Source organism: Branchiostoma lanceolatum, chromosome 13 (assembly GCF_035083965.1).
Source record: "Branchiostoma lanceolatum isolate klBraLanc5 chromosome 13, klBraLanc5.hap2, whole genome shotgun sequence".
Lineage (NCBI taxonomy): Eukaryota > Metazoa > Chordata > Leptocardii > Amphioxiformes > Branchiostomatidae > Branchiostoma > Branchiostoma lanceolatum.
This window is the reverse complement of record NC_089734.1, coordinates 19,224,326-19,243,952: the sequence shown is the minus strand read 5'-3', so window position 1 is coordinate 19,243,952 and position 19,627 is coordinate 19,224,326. Positions and strand designations below refer to the sequence as shown.

Here is a 19,627-nt window from a genome sequence, read left to right as displayed (position 1 = left end):
CTTGGAATACACATATTTTTAACATGTTAGCCAATGCATCTAAAAAGGTTTCAACCTTCAGTAAACTTAAATTCACGCTCCCCCGTGAAGTCTTGGAAACAATATATAAATCTTTTATCCGTCCCCTACTCGAGTATGGTGGCGTAGTATGGCACGGTTGCACTGCTTCAGACTCTCAACTCATCGAACGAATACAATATGAATGTGCTTTAACCGTAGCTGGTGCCATTAGGGGGTCCTCGTATACTTCACTACTCGCCGAACTGGGATGGGAAAAGTTATCTGACCGCCGCCATGTTCAGTCCCTTATCCTATTCTATAAAATTATCCATGGACAAACTCGACAATACTTAAGAGATTTGATACCACCCACAGTATCAGATTCCTCTTCCTACGACCTTCGCAATAAGTATAACCTTCAGTTGTTAAAGTGTACCACACCTCGCTTTAAGAAAGCATTCATACCTTATGCTACGTTTCATTGGAACAACCTTACCTTGGCAGATCGATCATTAAGTCTTCCTCATTTTAAGAAAACAATGATCAAATCTGTGCGCCCTGTATCTGTCCCATATTTCAACACTGGTCCTCGTTACACCTGCGCTCTTCTCACTCGTTTCCGTCTTGGTACTTTCAGTTTAAACTTCAATTTGTACACTCGCAACCTAGTTACCAGTCCTGCTTGTACCTGTGGCCATCCTTGTGAAAGTATTTCTCATTACTTCTTGTACTGCCCTAACTACACTCAACACCGTTCCTTACTCTTCAGCAATTTAGAAAATCTGGTAGGTTCAGTCATAAATCTCAATAATCTCTCGGATGATGTTCTAATTCAATTATTGCTTAAAGGCTTACCCTTCCTTTCGAATTCTAACAATGTCAAACTCTTACAGCATGTCCAACTTTTCATTATACAATCCAAAAGATTTGAGTAGTAAACCACCATCCTACCAGTCTTGTAGTACCTGTCCACATATTTATCTGTTTATTGATTTCAATTTTTCTTACATTTAATGATTTCTATTATGTAGTTTATTTGAGATAATTTGTTGCTCTTATGCTTTGCATGTCCGCACCTGTTTTTTTCATTTCAGTATTTGTAATATTTGTTTTGTTCTTCTGTAATGTATCCTGTCGATGACGACATGAAAATAAGCTGTAAGCTTGAGTCTGTCGTCATCATGTCTTGTATGTAAATGTTGCAATAAAAAAATTTTAAAAAAATTAAGGACACGTCATTCCGGCCGTGACACCAGTCCAACAGCTGTGAAACCCTATCCGCTCTGACAAGTCGGAGCTGCCTCTGTCTCCACGAAGTTGACGCGACAACCACTTACTTATTTGTAAATAGATCGCCGCACGTGAAACTTGTTGCCAGTAGTAAGATTGAGCTAGTTAAGTTATACTACTATTTTTGTATTATTTTGCTATAACTCTAACGTTGTAACTCGACCGGAGTCTTTACTGATGCTACTCCTCCTATTTGATTGACGTGTACCTCTGGTACCCACGTCCTATATCTCGGTCACCGGGGAAGGCGTAGCTGACATGTTGTTAATGACCACGTTCGCCGTCTGAATAGAAGACTGCTATGGTAACAGATAGACAACTCCAATGTTAGACTTTCTAAAGGGATTTCCCTGTTTCTAATGTAACTGAACTACTGTATGAACTTGAAGTAATGGCGAACAATTGTTCCAATGCTAACTGTTGTATAATGAATGAGTGATGATCTTCTTTTGCGATGTACTATGCGATAAGGTTACAAGGCACCTGTTATTTGTTCCCTCACTCTGCGATGGTACAGTCCAGAAACTTTGGACAAGTGAATCCGACTATTCGATTGGTTAAGAAGTTTTGGCGGACCGTGCCCAGGGAAATGGCTAGGAGTGTTTGACCGGGGCAAGAGTTCGTGAACCCACCGAACTGACCCTGGAGGTCATACACCAAGGGGCCTTTTAATGCGGAACTAAGTTGGTCATTTGGTAAAACTGCACGGCCTGTCTTTCAATTGTCATTGAAGATCCGGAGTTTCTTGAGAACTTCTTAAATCAAATTTACATATTTCTACCCAATAAGAGTAGAGAATCTTGACGTCGTTTAACCTTATTTGGATCAAGGCCACTCCCAAAACTTAGGAAGTAAAAGAGACAAACACTCTCAAACTAGGAAGTTTTTGGAAACAAGCTTTCTTTGGAAAAGACTCTGTTAGCTGACTTGGGCCGCTCCGAGAAACGGGAGCAGCAGCTTACAGAAGTCTGATCCTCGGAAAGTACGTTTCTTTGCCACTGGCTTCCATTCGATTGTGAACCTGTCACAGAGTGAGAAGAACTGTCCGTACTATCGTTATCACTGTTTGAACGTTCCTGTGTATCTATCTGCGTATGAATAAATCTCTGGTCGAGGAACATCTCCGATTTGCCTGAATCACTCGAGTCATCATAGCAGGAAGACAAGGTCACCGACGAACGGCACTTGCTTTCACTTCCATTGGTGGGGAACAATCCCCTGCTTGTAGGTCGCAGAGGGGGCCACTGATTTCGCACGCAAACTCCTTGAGTAAGGCAGCAGGCACCCCGTCAGGTCCTGGGCCCTTGTAGGGGTTAGTGGAACGAAGGTGACAGAATACGTCCCAGACTTGGATGGACGGAAGTGGAAAGTCCGGAAGAAATGCAGGAAGCGATGCTGGATCCAGAGACGGCAAGGATTGTGACACTTAAGCGAATTTTGAGTTTATTTGATTCGCGATAGCTTTGAAGTCATTTTGGTCAGTATCGGGTGTGCTAATACGGTTGGTCTTCTTGCTCTTGTTGCACATCGCCTTTATTCCCTTATGCCATTCCCTAGGGTTTTTTCTATTGCACCCCTCGACCCTGACCTTGTAGAACTCGTTTTTGGCTTTTATCATCTCCTTTTTCACTTGGTTTTTGAAGTATCTAGCAGCGTGGGTAGATATTCCAGAAGAGAAAGCTTTCTGTCTCTGTCTCGAAGATTTCACCACACACAAACGTCTGCAACTTGTTTCGTTTGTGGTAACGTTACCAGATAGTCGGCTTGATGGCGAAGTTTTGTTGGTCACCTTTTTGCATATATTAACAGTGTCATGCCAGCGCCATATTGCATTATCGGTCCTACATTTACTTGAAGTAAACATAATTTACTCTTTTGATACGAAACCAACTAGGATAAATACCAAGTACATTGAATTTCAATTATTTATTCAAATACCAACATTGCAGACATACAACAAACGTTAGCCTCTATGCCACAGTCGCTTTTTGCATGGGGAGGGAAATGGGCGAAACATGTTGCATTTGCTCCCGCAAATGTTGCCTTTCTAGTTGTGTCTGCGTCCCTTCGTTATCCTAAGTCTGCTAGTCTTCAAAGTTGCATCAAAAGAACTTGAATTTATCCGTTGGTTACATCTCCAGGCATATATAGTTTCATTTAAAGACGCAAAACTTGTAACAAAATCAAACGCTGTGATCTATTGGTCTTTATTGCCAAAGGCCGAAAACTTTCATTGAAGCCTCTGAAGTAATAACATTTCAAAAAACAGATCAAGACTTAATTCGATTCAAAACAATGACCCTGTCTAAGCATGCCCCTCTTTATTATAAGAAGCAGAAACTACAAATGACATTGAGAAACAGCTGTGATTAATGTGTCTTGCTTCAAACATCGATAAAGGCAACATCTAAACAACCTCGTTTTATTTACTCTGTTGTTTCATGGCCAAGTATTTTACTCCTTTTTGTAAAAAGTAAAATCTTGCTTTAAAAAGTTTACATACAGCTGGGTCTCAATTGCAACATCCAGAAAGCTTACTTAAAACGTAATAATTCTTAACTATTGTAAAATCACACGTATTAAGTTTTGAATGAGAAGACTATCTAAGCTTATCGTTCTTTGTTGTAAGAAACAAAATGATAAGCAAAAGAGTTTTTTCCCTGTTCAAAGACCGTGCCCACAAGGTGTAGCTAAAACTGAATTCCCAAAGGAACCAAAGTTATTAGGCTCCAAACGTGTGTTACGTGTAAGCCTTAAAACCAAAGTTTGGCAGCCGAAAAACGGGTTTCAATCTTTTTTTCTCGCTAAAGTCGCGGATTTCAATTGGAAATCGTGGAAACGACTTATAAACATGTTCTAAGCCGAAAATAAGCGTTTACAATTGGTTTGGCCGGGAAAAAATCAAGAATAAATTTTACACTGCGAAACCCGTTATTAGGCTCCAAACGTGTGTTTTAAGCCTTCAAACCAAGGTTTGGCAGCCGAAAAACAGGTTTCAATTTTTTCTCGTTAAAGTCGCGGGTTTCAATTGGAAATCGTGGAAAACGACTTATAAACATGTTCTAAGCCGAAAATAAGCGTTTACAGTGGGTTTGGCGGAGAAAAAAAATCAAGAATGAACTTAACGCTGCGAAACCCGTAATTAACACGTTCTACGTCCAAAACAATCGATTCCAAGTGGTTTGGCGACCAAAAAATCCAGAATGGATTTTATACGGCAAAGTGCATATTTGCCCCAAAAAAGTCGATTTAGAGCTTAAAAGACAGCTTTTGGACGGGATAATTCAGTTCCCCGTGTATCGACAGGGGGCGTTTTGTCCCGCATGTTAGGGGTCATGGATAAATCAAGACGCCAGGACAAATTCAAATAGCACCAGCGGCTAGCCATGTGTTGTTGCTGACTGAAAACAAGCGTATGCACGAAACAAGAAATCTAAAGACACATGCCTGATTTCCTTCTATAATTACAGAACGAATGAGTCTTCATTGCATGCAACCATTGCAACGTCAACCAAGGAGGTTTTATATAGATAGATCCTCCTTGCGTCAACTGACTTGCCACAACAGTTTTTTTAATGGGAGGGTGCGTAAAGTGAAAACTCGAGAAATTAGACTCAGGAAAGTACAGTACCTTATCAGTAACAGTGAACCCATTACAGACTAACCTGTAGAGCACACGTTTATGTCTGACATTGTTCGCTGCCCTTAATTTCGTCTTATGCTTCGAAAGTCAACAGATTTGTGGTCCGCCCCCGCGAGAAATACTAGCTCGGTCACAGCTTCAGCACGATCTCATCGACTTAGCCCTGGCTGTTCCCACGCCGGGGAGCAAATATATGATGAAGTGGTCTACAGTTGGCAGGTCGCCCACTGCGATCTAAATTTGGAGTAAGTCACAGTAAGTAAGCTGTATTTTATCCAGCCAGAATATTCTAGCTGTTCTGAGAACACTTGCGAGGTACAACCATATGTTAAAGCCGTAAGGATATCTAATGAACCTGGTATGTTAGAATGCGTCACCTCACAGTACCGAGTGCTCCTCTGTAGTCGTGTTGCATCGTGGACTAATGTCAGAATTTAGGGCCCTTATTTGTAGACTTTATTGTTGTTAATCCGCTGTGCCTAGGGCCCGGTGTTGGAAGGCGGAGCCGTCGCCTTTTACCTCCACAACTGAAGTCAGGTACCGTGGATTTTACACATGGGTGGAGTAAAGAAAGTTGTGTGAAGTGCTTTTCCTAAGGTCACAACTTCAAAGGAACAGGAATCGAACCCGTGCCCTCTAGCTCTGAAGTCCTCTAACCTAGCCTGCGGCACATTGTTACGTGATATGACTCTATGAAAATGCCATGTGTGCACTATAAACAGCTACATCGTACAGTTAACGTTCCTTTAATGATTGTTGAGACGGTTTTCGCGATCAAAAAAAAAAAAAAAAAGATTTAACGGTTCTCAGATGTTGGCACATCGGCAACCAAATCCGCAGTGTGTTTGACAGATTTGACAGATTAGCCGAATAGGCTCGGTGGGCGTCACTCCACCGTCCGGGAATGTAGTGTAAAGTGCCTTTCCCAAGGGCACAACGTCGGGGCATGGTGAGTATCCACCATGCCGACGTCACTGGTAAGGTAAGGTAAGGTAAGGTAAGGTAAGGTAAGGTAAGGTAAGGTAAGGTAAGGGTAGGTAAGGTAAGGTAAAGTAAGGTAAGGTGATACGTACTGTTTTCGCGATCAGTATAGAATAACTCACTATACCACTATGGCCAGAAGTCGGCTTGTTACGTGATGTGTGCTTTAGACTGTAGCTTTCTTACTTACCTTAATTCCATTTGCTTTAAAACATTTGCTTCAAAACATGTACTTTACACATATCTTGGTTAGCCAGTTGTGTCAGAGAATCAAAAGTTTTTTTGGGAAAGGAATATGTTGGTGTCATCGCCAAAGAGTAATGTAATGTTATGATACGGACCAAGTGTACAGAGTAAATGTGTGTACTTCATAAGACCGGGTCAAGTTTGTGACGTTACAGATCAGGTGAGCAGAACTAAAGCGTGAACTTCGTATATCGTCTTTCTTTTTGAGCTCCTCAAATATATACCCCTCGCAGTTTTATATACCCCTCAAGATATGACGAGTGCCCACCAGGAGCCTGCCTGATGGCCGACCGTTGTTCGCGGGGCATTCGGCAGGGACCCTACAACTGCCCCACCTGGATGTGATAAGCACGCGGTACCCTGTCGGACCAGTTTGTAAGACCAGCATAGCTCGAGAAAGCCTGGATGGATTGCATTGCTGTGTTAATATTTGGCATGTGGGTAGGTCTTGATGAGACCACGAAATTATCAGATTATTGGCCTCCTAGCGACTTTCTAAGGTACTGCAGCAGAACTTCCTGTTTCTATATCTTGTCATCATTTTGGTGTCTAGACGGCTAAAGTGATGACATACATAAATATATGCTTATTATGCAAATCAGAATATAATTTGCATAATTGATGATGAACGTTTATAAATCAAGCTGCATTCCATGATAGGACTCTCAAGCATGTGGCGTATGTAACTGAGATAGAAATATCAATTGGCATCAGTTATGCAAAGGAAGATATAATTTACATAGATAGTGAGAACATACTATAATTCCATAGTGGTAAATAGTGGTAATTCCATTCTTGCTGCATTTGGAAGGTAAGTAAATGTTGACATTATTAGACATTAATCATGCAAATGAGTGCATCCTGGAAATAGCCTTCTTTGCTTAGATAAGACTTTCATATATTGTACAACTTGTGTAATTAAAGGACAGAAAATGATTAATAGAAACATTTTATTCAAATGAGGACCTTGTTTCCATGATCAATTAGAAACATTTATGAAACCTGACTAGAAAACATTTATCATTTCGTGATGTTATGAATGTGACATTGTCATATATAAGTCATCTATCATGCAAATTAGGTGATTTACGTAGTTACTAATTACAAGTTGTAATGAGAAAAATGACTATGGCGAAGGTATGAGGTCGGGGAACTCTAGTGTTGGAAATAAGGTTGTAATTAAAATAGTCTATTTCAATTTATGATCTTCTTTACCTAAATTACATATGTATGTGTGAAAGTCCTATGCCTTTTGGCAGAATAACATTTTGATATCAACAATTATGCGAATACTTCCCAATTTTGATGAATCCATTTTCACTAAAATATGTAAAGTATGAAATTTACATCATCTAACGTTACCACTAAGAAATTATGGCAATTGCCCTTAATTGCATACTTGGCATCTGCTAGTTACTAGAGTATTCTTCAATCATTGACATATTCCAAAGGTAACAAACACGTACCTCCAAATTTTCGACGTCCGCTGTACGTCTTGATCACGGAGTAGAAGACGTACAGTGGACGTCAAAAATTTGGAGGTACGTGTTTGATACCTTTAAAATATGTCAATGATTGAAGAATACTCTAGTAACTGTGATTATACGTGACTGATGAATCTCTTCAATGGCATCTGTTAATGTTTCACCTGCCATAAATCACATATGTTACGTAACGTTATAGTTTTGGGTGTGTCTGTGTGTGTGTCTGTTTGTTTGTTTGTCTGTTTGTGTTTCCACACTACTCTAGTCAGCATAACCTCTGGATGGATTTCGATGATATTTGGTATGTGGGCGGGTGTTGGGAAGTCGAAATTCAAGGTTGATTTTGGGCCCCTGGTATGTGACCTTGGTACTGCAGCAGAACTTCCGTTTTTGCATCTTTTAACCTGGATCTGCTATGGTCTTGATTTTTGGGTGGCAGATAGCTTGTGATGTAATAAAGAAGTGGTGTCGGTTTGGGCTCCCTATCAGCTTGCTCTGGAACTGCAGGGGCGCTTTTGTGAAAATCTTCTAAGAGGAATAACTGAACAAAGGAAAGACGGATTTCCATGATACTTAGTATGCAGGTAGCTTAGACAGAGATGTACACAATGAAGTGCAAAGTATGCTAATTTGGACTTGATTTACATAACTAATGAGGAAAATCTATATTTGCAGGGTTTTGCATACATGTAACAGATGTAGTTTATGGCAAGTGGAGCATCAACAGATACCAATTATGCAAATATATTCCTAATTTGTATAATGAACGCAAAAGTGCCATAATTCATCCAAGAAGAAAATGATAGGACTGTCAATATTGCAACATGTGTAAGTTAGATAAAGGTGTTTATGACCAAGCATATATTATGTAAATGTGTAAGTCATTTACATAAACAGAATATTTCATGGAGATATGAGGTTTCCGAACTTTTGTTTGTGACCATGTAGTGCAGGGGGGGTCGCTTGCCCGCATCTGCGTGAACAAGGCTCTCACTCTTTTTCTCGTCTTGACTGTAGGGTTGGCAGGGGGGCTGACGTAGGGCTGCTACTGTTTCTGTTGATGATTCTCAGCGCCCTTCTCTGCACAGCCTCGAGAGTGTTTCTTTGCAAGTCAGTACATCCTACATATAAAACATGTGCATACTCTAATATTGGCCTTACAATGGTCGTGTAAACGGTGATCAAGTCTTCAGGAGGCATACAGCCCTTAGCCAGAAGACGGAGGAAGTGTATGCGCTTGGATCCCTTCTTTGTTACATGTGTAATCTGACTGTCCCATCCAAGGTTGGAATGTGCCTTAAATCCCAGGTAAGTAGCACAGGTAACCACTGGTACTTCCTTTCCTCCAAGAATAAGGGGAGGTGGTTCGGTTTTTTTTTTCGCGAAACATATTCTGAGTTCATAGGATTTGTCACCATTTATGATCATGTTATTTTCGGCTGCCCAGGAGTCGAGTTGTGTAGCTTCTTCTTGCATTGTGCCGTCCGCTTCGACATCAGCACAAGGAATGGTTCGAGACAGGCCGATATCGTCCGCGTAGCAAGTGTTGTCTGTATTCTCATACCTTGTGGTTCTGGAGGACATATTGACTAGAAACAAGTATAGGGACAAAACGCCCCCTTGCGGAACTCCAGAAGTGACGTTACGCCAGTTGCTGCACTGATTGTCGGTGATCACATGTTGAGCTCTGCCAGACAAATAGCTGTTAATCCAGGCTAACATCTTCGAGGGCGTGCCACGAGCGGCGAGGTGCTGAAGCAGTATTCGTGGTCGACTGTGTCAAAAGCTTTTGACATATCAGCCAGTACATGTAGTACACGGACCATTCATACTTTTGACCAAGACCGATATACTTTAAGAAGAGCAACAGTAGTTGATGACTTGGGCATGTAAGCATATTGGTCCCGTATCCATGGCTTCATAATGGACAGACATCTGTTTAGCACAAGTCTTTCCTGTACCTTCCCAAGGGTCGAGATAAGGGAGATAGGCCCACAATCCTTCTTGCTGGCTGCAGCTAGAGTTTTGGGTATGGGGCAGACATTCGCCATTTTCCACACGGAAGGCATGTTTCCAGTGTTGTACGAAGAGTTTATCAGGTGAGTGACAACTGGGGTCAGGTCTTCGCAATATGCGCTCAGAACCCAGTTCGGGATGTCGTCAGGGCCACCTGATTTTCTGGTGTTCAGACGTCTCAAGACGGCTTTACCTTGGCCAATGCTGCAGAGGTCATCAGAGCTGGGGGGGGGGGGGGGAGCGGGAGTGGGCAAGATCATAGCATGGCCGAGACAAAAGATACAAAAACAGGCAGTTCTGATGCAGTACCGAAGAAAGCCGCCACGAGGCCAATATTCTTGACATTCATTGTCTTCCAAAGACTTACCACATACAAAATCATTACAATCCATCCTTTCATTGAATGCCAAAATATGCGGAAACGCAGACAATGATTCCATTTTTCACGGTGGTAAATATCCAGAAGGTTCGACTTGTGTCCGTACAAAATGTACATTTGTACATTGTGTATGAAAGTGTACGTTTTGTGTTCATGTTTATGTTTTTTGCGTGTGTGTGTTTGTTTGCGCGCGTGAATGTGTATCTTTTGTGTGTGCATTTGCATGTTTGCGTGTGATTTGTGTGTGAGCACGTGTGTGTGTCAGCAAAAGGATGAAATAGATACAAGGAAGTAAATGAAAATGAAATGGCTTGTCACTTTGTGTGAAGGCCCACTTATTGATAGCCTCAAAAGAATGTTCTTTGAAACATTCAAATCATTATAAACGTCTCTCCAAAAAAAGGTATTGGAACAAGTCTTAATGATTGGAAACTGGCACCGCAAAACGACCGCCAACGGAAAAATCGAATTGACCATTCCGGTCACAGCATGTGACGCTAATTGCTGTTGACAGCTCAATTAGGTTTCGAAGCATCCAATCTAAGGTTAAATCCCGCTCCTCGGAAAACATTGTCATGTGCATATCGACCGACATGCTTGCTCTGGCCGGGGTTACTTTTCATACATTCAACTACTGATTACCTTCGCTGAGAAGGTTATGCAGAGGGTAGCATTTGTTTGTGTGTTTGTTTGTAGTGGACCAGCATAACTCGAGAATGCCTGGATGGATTGTTTTGGTATTTGATATGTCGGTAGGTTTTGATGAGACCTAAAAACGATTAGATTTTGGGCCTCTTAGCGTCTTCTAACGGTACTGCAGCGGAACTTCCTGTTTTGATATCTCGTGTTCTGGACATGCTATGGAACTGATTTTTGAGTGGTAGATAGATCTTTGGACAGAGAGTAAGTGGTATGGGTTTAACCCCCCCCAGCGGCTTTTTTGGAACTGCAGGAGCAGGTTTTGCGTCTGACTTTGAAAGGGAATAACTCGAGAAGGGCTTGATGGATGGTAATGATTTTTGGTAAGTAGATAGCTTGAGTGATGATGTACATGATTAGATACTTCTTATGCAAATCAGTATCTAATTTGCATAATTAATGAGGAAAGTTTATACATCCGCCAAATTCCATGATAGGACTCTGAAACATTTGACATATGTAACTGAGGAAGAGAGAAATACTACTTGATATGAACTATGCAGATGAAGACCTCATTTGCATAATTAATGAGAAAATATTATAACAAGATGGCCTTGATGGATGGTCTTAATTTTTGGTATGTAGATAGCTTGTGTGATGCTTGTATGATTGGACGATAATTATGCAAATCAGATTCTAATTTGCATAATTAATGAGGCAACTTTAAAAATCCACTTTGTTCCATGATATGACCATTCAAACTGTAACTGAGGAAGAGAGGAATGTTGATAGATAGAAAATATGTAAATGTAGGCATAATATTGACAAGCAGGTGTTGTCCTTGAATATAGGTCAACAAAAGGTACTTAAACGCAATCATGAACAAGCCTATTTCACCACTTATTATAAATTAGACCCTGATTACAATTTCATACGTCTATATTTGTTAATCATTACCTCAATAACCTACCTGTCCAAAGCAATGCAAATTCATCCAACCCAACAGAGTTATTCACCTGCAAAGGTAACATAAAAAAAGCCCACTGCAGTTCTAAGCAAGCCACTAGGGGGTCTAAACTTACATCAGTTACTACCTGCCCCAAGAGCTGTACACCACTTAAAAATCATTACCATAGCACTTGCATGAAATTTGACTACAAGATTTTGGCGGATTGATAAACTTTCCTCATTTATTATGCGAATTATCGTCTTATTTGCATGACAGGTATTCAATTATGTAAAGCATCACCGAAACTATCCAGATGCCATAGATTATGATAATCCGTCAATCCCTGCTGAAGTTATTCGTCTCCAGAGGTATTAACAAAAACGCCAACTGCAGTTCCAAACGAGCAGCTAGGGGGCCATAATTCACACCACTCACTTGCCGTCCCAGAAGCTATATACTACCTAAAAATCATGAACCTGACGCCTCCAGAAAATTTGGCCTCAAACGTTGAAGCTCCGCTGCAGCACCTCATATACCCGCTAGGAGGCCCATTATCGAACTCGACCTTCCTCTTTGACACCCCTAACTATCCACTAAATATCATGCACAACCGTCAACAGCTCCTCGAGTTATGCTGGCGACATACAAACTCTCAAACACACACAGCCTGCTGCAGTACTGTAGGAAAGCGCCAGATGAATCATTTTTAAACTTGACCTCCGTTTTCACAATCTCTTCCTACCTACCAAAAATCATTGAGATTCATCAACGTTTCCGTCACTTTTTTTGCCTACATACAAACACAGAAAAATTAAGTCCGCTGCAGTACTGTTGGAAAACGCCAGGTGAACGATTTTTGAACTTGACCTTCCTTTGCACAACCACTACACACCTACCAAATATCAATGAATATTTATTAAAGGTTTCCCGAGTTATGCTCTTGACATACATACAGACCCGCACAACATCCGGCTCAACCAAAAACATAATCTACTCCGAGTTCCTCGGCGAAGATAATAAAACATGACCATTCTCTGGCAACCAGCAATTGAGCCCCGTGAGTTCGAGCGCGTGAAAAAACGTGACATGTTAGGGCACCCCCGTTACACCTTTCATTAACTTACACAGGTCACAATGATGACAGTCCCATCATTTACACTTGAATCATGCCACCTCTGCACTGATTATGCATCTATTCGCATTATTGGTATCTGTAAATTTTCCCCCTGTCATAAACTACAATGTATTTGAGTCCTTGAGTCCATTCCAAGTCACCAAGAGGGTTTTTTAAGTAATATTTGTAATTATTCTTAGTAAAAGAATATCTGAGTGACAATAGTTATACTTTTTTTCTAAAAGATTGAACATAAGAATATGAATTTATTTGAATTCAATTAGATAATTTAGAAATGTTTTGAAAGTGACTGCACAAAAATTATCTATTTAGAATAATTTCTAAACATCTATGTGATCAGTCTTTCACTTTTAGAAATATTTACAAAAATGATAGAAAATGGTAAATAATGGTAGACTGGTGATTGCCCCATAAAAGTAGGTGCTAATCCGGCCCTTCTGTCTGCTTTTGTATATCTTAAGATTTCACTGCCGGTTACTGGTTGGTTCTTTGTGGAAAGCATTCTTCCCTCTACTTCACAAGGGTGTGTGAACTGCTTTCTTTCCAGACCCGTGACCCATTTATAAAGATGTTACAAATAATGATTAAAAAATGGTAAGAAATGGTAGAAAACTGTAAATAATCGTAGAATGCTGTTACCATTATTTAGAAACTATTGGAAATATCATATTCCACATTATAAATACATGTATTCCACATTATAAAGTAAGAATCCCGGGGAAATATTTATAGTTACAATAACAACCCTCTAGGTGACTTGGAATGGACTCTATAATGGAAAACACGGCAAATGTATATTTTCCGCATTTATTATTCAAATTAAGTTCCAATTTGCATAATTTGCATCCCAATGTATACCTCTGTCTAAGCTACCTACCATGGAAATCAGTCGTTCCTTTGTTATTAATTATCCTTGACAAAACGCCCCTGAGGTTCAAGAGCCAGCTGCTAGGGGGCCCAAACCTACACCACGTCTTTCTTACACCGTAAGCTATTTGCCACCAAAAAAATAAAGATCATAGCACGCCCAGGTCAAAAGATAAAAAAAGTTCTGCTGCAGTACCAAGGTCACATACCAGAGGGCCAAAATTGACCTTGACCTTCGTCTTCCCAATACCTACGCACATACCAACAAGAGGTCGGAGACCTCATATCTCCATGAAATATTTCGACTATGCAAATTACTTCCACATTTGCATAATTTATGCTTGGTCATGTACAGCTTTAACTGACCTACACATGTTGACATTCCAATTATTTATCAATTACCACTTAATAATTATGGCACATTTGCATTGATTATGCAAATCAGGAATTTATTCGCATCGTTGGTATCTGTTAATGTTCCATCTGCCATAAACTACATATGTTAAATGCATTTGAGTTCTATTAAGGAAAACAATGAAATATAGATTTTCCTCATTAACTATGCAAACCAAGCCCTAGTTTGCATACTTTGCACTTCATTATGTACATCTTTGTTTTGCTGCAGTACCAAGGTGACATACCAGGGTGCACAATATAGGTTCATTGAGTTATGCTGACCTAAACAATCCGGAAACACAAACTCACAGAAACGCACACACATATACACCAAAAACAATATCTCCATTTTTCATGGAGTTAAATATCATCATAATCCATCCAGAGGTTCTTGAGTTCTGCTGACTACAAAAATATGGAAACACAAACACACAGAAAGACACACAGACACACCAAAAACATATCTCTATTATTCATGGAGATAATTTCCAGTATCTTAAACCATTTATCTAAAAATAAGATAACTTGGAGTCATTTCAACATGCTCCCCTTCCTAGACACCAAAACAATCATAGTGAAGGGTGGCAACCTCCCGGGTTTGAAGTATACAGAAATCCACCCCACACTGATCAGTATCTGGCCTTTGATTCCCACCTCTCATTCGAACATAAAAACATAAAGTAGCAGTGATCAAAACTCTCTTCCACCGAGCAGACAACATCATCACCTCAGACAAAGCCAAAGCAGACGAACATCCGTTGCGCCTTAGCCAAGTGTGGCTACCAAATTGGACCTTCAACAAGGCTCCCAAACCTTCTGGCCATGTATAAGAAAACACGCAAGTGCAAACCTTTGACAGACAGAAACAAGGTCAACATTGCAATTCCGTACGTCCGAGGAGTATCGGAAAAAAAGGCCGACCTCACAAAGGTATCAAAGCCAATGTCGTTTACAAAGTGAAATGTGAGGAACCAAACTGCAACAAGAGTTTGGGCTCCCTGACAATTTTCTATGGTACTGCAGGGGAACTTTCGACTTTGAAATCTCGTGTTCTGAACATGCTATGGTAATGTTTTTTTAGTGGTGGATAGCTCTTTGGAGGGAAAATAGACCCGGTAGATTCGGACCCCCTAGCGTCTTTTCTTGGAACTGCAGGAGCTGATTTTGTCTCAAACTTTGAAAGCGAATAACTCAAGAAGGGGCTGACGGATCGCCATGAGTTTTGGTATGCAGATAGCTTAGGTGATAATTTACCTAATCATATGCCAATTATGCAAATCAATATTTAATTTGCATAATTAATGAGGAATGTTTATAAATCAGTTGCTTCCCATGACTCTCAAACAAATGACATATGTAACTGAGAAAGAGACGAATATCGATAGATATCAATTATGAAAACTAATGCCTAATTTGCATGATTAATGAGAAAATACTATAGACCCATAGCGGTAAATGATTGGGTTTCATTCTTGCAACATTTTGAAGTAAATGTAATGGCCATCATTAGACATACATCTAGCAGATGTAGGCCGACTTTCATACATTGGGAAGTTGTATTACTTGGGTCCTTATTTGCATTTGGGCTAAAAGCGAAAACATTTTACGTTGCCAATCTTGTTGAATAAAGAAATGAATTGAAGACCAGTCAGAAATGGATCTCCTCCAATTTAGAACCTTATGCATGGATGGGCTCTTCCAGGCACCCATATTCATACTGGACCATTCCAAAAACACCTCCACCCAAGAACCTGGAACATTTTGATAATCAACCAAACCCAAAAATGAATTGTTAAAAATGTCCCCCTCATACAAGACTGGACTCTTCCAGTGGCGTACAGGACCAAGAAGTTGCATGCAAATTTCAGAATGTAAACAACTAGAATCTTGGTGAAAATCTAGATTTCTTCTATGGAAGAATTTCCGCAATCCGAGGGAGAGAGGGAGAGAGATGGAGAGAGAGAGAGAGAGAGAGAGAAAGAGAGAGAGACAGACAGACAGGCAGACAGAGAGAGAGAGAGAGAGACAGAGAGAGAGAGAGACAGAGAGAGAGAGAGACAGAGAGAGAGAGAGACAGAGAGACAGAGAGAGAGAGAGAGAGAGAGAGACAGAGACAGAGACAGAGAGACAGAGAGACAGAGACAGAGACAGAGAGACAGAGAGACAGGGAGACAGGGAGACAGAGAGACAGAGAAACAGAGAGATGGCAATATATAGGGAATATAGAGCAATACGCCACCAGAAAGGTTTTGTTAAAAAAGGCGTAGATTTTGAACCGGCCTTCTCAATTGCACATAGCTTCAGTACGACACAACATGAACAACACAAGGATGGGAGCCAGGGCGCAGTAAAGTTGTGCCTGTCTGCACCTGGCAGATTAGTGCTCCTAATTGAATTGACTATTTCAACCAATAACCTCGAGTTTGATGAATTCGTGCGCATTATGAAAGGCGTTCTCTCATTGGCTGACCGAATTAGTCCACCTGGCCAGCACCATAGATGGTTACGCCAAAAATAAGTATCACATGGCCAGATGGCGTCGGCCAATCAGAAGCCTCCATTGCCCACAATAAGTGGTCTATTATCACGCCATAACACACCACTTATTGACGTCATGCCATAACAAAACCGCTGCTTTTTGTAGATGGGGGTATCTTTTTGATGAATCTTTTTCTTAACCTTGTTTAAGATATGTTTATTGTCTTAAAATTACCTTAAAATTATCTTAGAAGACATGAAGAATTCATGAAAAAAGGAAAAATTCAATTCAAGTAATATTCAAACGAAAGGATTAAAAACAATATTTTTCACACCCCCACCGTCAAAGTGGAACCGGCCCAGATCAGGCGACAGTTCGCAGAACATACGCGTTCGAACGTCCGCCAATAGAGTACGACAGTTTTTCGCCGAGGAACTGTCAGACGCCGACTTAGAGTCAGTTTTCGGGTCATGGGAAGTTGGGGAAGACGCCCAGAAACATGCTTCAGCAGTTGAGGGGCAAGGAAGCTGACGAGTGTGACCAACATGAAGCAGCGGGCACACCGTGAGAGTCCCCTCCGGCCTCCCCACTCATCACATTCTATCTATCTATCTATATATCTATATACGGTACTGGGCAAAACCCGGTGTAGGTATCGCGCCCAGGGGGCACGCCTAAGGCGGCCGGTGGTGGTGGTGCTCCATAACAAAAAAAAAGTGCAGAATTTAAACTACCTAACAGTAATCAGCCTGAACAATACAATATAGATAAAGAAAAACAAAGTGTAGTGAGGGCCGCCTTAGTTCTTGCATATAACTACTGGGGGGTGGGGAGGCCCATGTGCTGGGCCAACCCCACCTTAAACTGATTGACAGAATCTGCTGTCACCAGGCTGGCTGGTAGGTGGTTCTATTCCATGACAGTTCTTGGGAAATAGCTTGACCTGAACACTTCTGTTCTGCAGAAAAGCGTTTGGAAACGATGTGAATGTCCTCGTGTCCTGTTCAGGTGTTGGATGGTGTAGTTTTGATAAGGTATAGCGACTAGATTGTTGATGGACTTGAAGAAAAGAACCAGGCGTGCGAATTTCCTGCGCTCTTGTAAAAGGGGCCACCCTAGCTTGCTTAGCAGTTCAGTGACGCTAGTGGTCTGTCTGTAGTCGCCGTATATGAACCTGGCGGCTCTCCTCTGTACAGATTCTAGTTTATTCTCAAGTGTGTTAGTTTGTGCGCTTTGCCTTTTTAGTGGATCCCAAGCTGGAGCAGCATATTCCAGCTTGGGTCTCACGAGTGCTGTGTAAGCCTTGGCCCTTACCTCTTTGGAAGCCCCCCTTAAGTTTCGTTTAAGGAAGCCCAGAGTACTGTTAGCCTTTGCAGTGATGTGGTTGATGTGGTGGGACCACTTGAGGTCCTGTGATATTATGATCCCCAGGTATGGGTGTCGATCATTGACCTCAAGTGGTTCTGTGAACATTGTGTACATATAATCAGGAGACTTACGTGGTTTATGAATATGTATGATACAACATTTCTTAACATTAAATCTAAGCTGCCAAGAGTTTGACCAATAACATAGTGTGTTCAAATCATTTTGAAGTATTTGCTGGTCCTGTAGAGAATGTATCTGACGATATATGAGGCAGTCGTCCGCGAAGAGTCGCAGTTGGGAAGATATACCTGCATTAATATCGTTAATATATAAAAGGAAGAGAAGGGGGCCCAGGACTGTTCCCTGAAGCACTCCTGACCTGACCGTTGTAGGTTCCGATGTTTCCCCGTCCACGATTACCTGCTGGTGTCTGTCTATTAGCCAATTTTTTATCCATCTCAGATCCCCCCCCCCCCCCCTTATACCATAGAATTCTAACTTGTTTAACAGTCGGGTATGTGGGACGCTGTCGAATGCTTTGGAGAAGTCTAGGATAGCCATATCTATCTGACTGCCCTTGTCAAACCATGAAGTCAAGTCGTACAGGGTGCATATGAGTTGTGATTCGCAGGAGTGTTTAGCGCGAAAGCCATGCTGAGTAGGGAGGAGGATTTGGTGGTTATCAAGATGTTTCATAGTTGCAGAATACATGATATGTTCTAGTAATTTACAGCTGACGCTGGTAAGAGACACTGGGCGATAGTTCGCCGGGTCACTTCTATCGCCTTTCTTGAAGATCGGGTGAACATAAGCATTTTTCCAGTCTGCCGGGACCTGCCCTTTTTCTAGGGGCTGATTAAATATGAAGTGCAGCATAGGGCTTACTTCTGTGGCATATTCTCTGAGGATTCTGCAAGGTATATGGTCTGGCCCTGCGGCTTTTCGAGGGTTGATACCTTCTAATAATTTTAGGTAATTTCTAATAATGAAGATCAGTATTGGCAAGACAGAAGCCATGTCAGTTGGCCGCCGCCCTGAGAAACTGGAGATCTCTATCAACGGGCAACTCCTGAAGCAAACCTCGGAGTTCAAGTACCTGGGCAGCATTTTCACAGAGGACGGAAAGATGGTCAGAGAAATAGAGACGAGAATACAAAAGGCAAACTCTGTCAGCTACCAACTTGCACCCCTCCTAAAGCACCCAAGTATACCCATGGACACCAAAGCCAAGTTGATAAACACTGTCTTCATACCAACCCTCACCTACCAATGTCAGACCTGGACTCTCAACAAAGCGCAGGAGAGAAAAATCACAAGTTGTGAGATGAGATGTCTGCGGAGAGCAGCAGGGAAGACAAGGAGGGACAGAGTCAGAAACGAGGCCATCAGACAGTTAGTTGGCAACAAACCAGTCCTCTAGTTCATTGCCAAACAAAGGGTACAGTGGTTCGGCCACCTGACAAGAATGCCAACCACCCAACCGGCTTTAAGAGCCTACACTGCCAGGCACTCAGGAGTAAGGGCCAGAGGGAGACCTCGCCGCCGATGGAGAGACGGAGTAGCAGAGACCCTCGGTGCGCACGGCATGACACTCCAGGAGGCCACACACCTGGCAGCAGAACGTCGACTACATCTCCCCGCGACGCCCCCCCAGGCATAAGCGGAAGGATAAAGTAAGTAAGTAAGTAATAATTTTAGGACCCCTTCAAGAGTGACACTTATTTGTGGCGTGTCTTGGTAGGGGCTTTCCTCTAA

General features: G+C 41.6%; 1 protein-coding gene across 1 annotated transcript; it reads left to right on the top strand.

Moving 5' to 3' along the window:
- Positions 1–18,857: 18,857 nt before the first annotated feature.
- LOC136447766 (uncharacterized) lies at positions 18,858–19,292 on the top strand. Its single transcript, XM_066446811.1, has one exon. It carries the CDS (start codon positions 18,858–18,860, stop codon positions 19,290–19,292), a length of 435 nt encoding a protein of 144 aa, XP_066302908.1.
- The last annotated feature ends 335 nt before the right edge of the window (positions 19,293–19,627 follow it).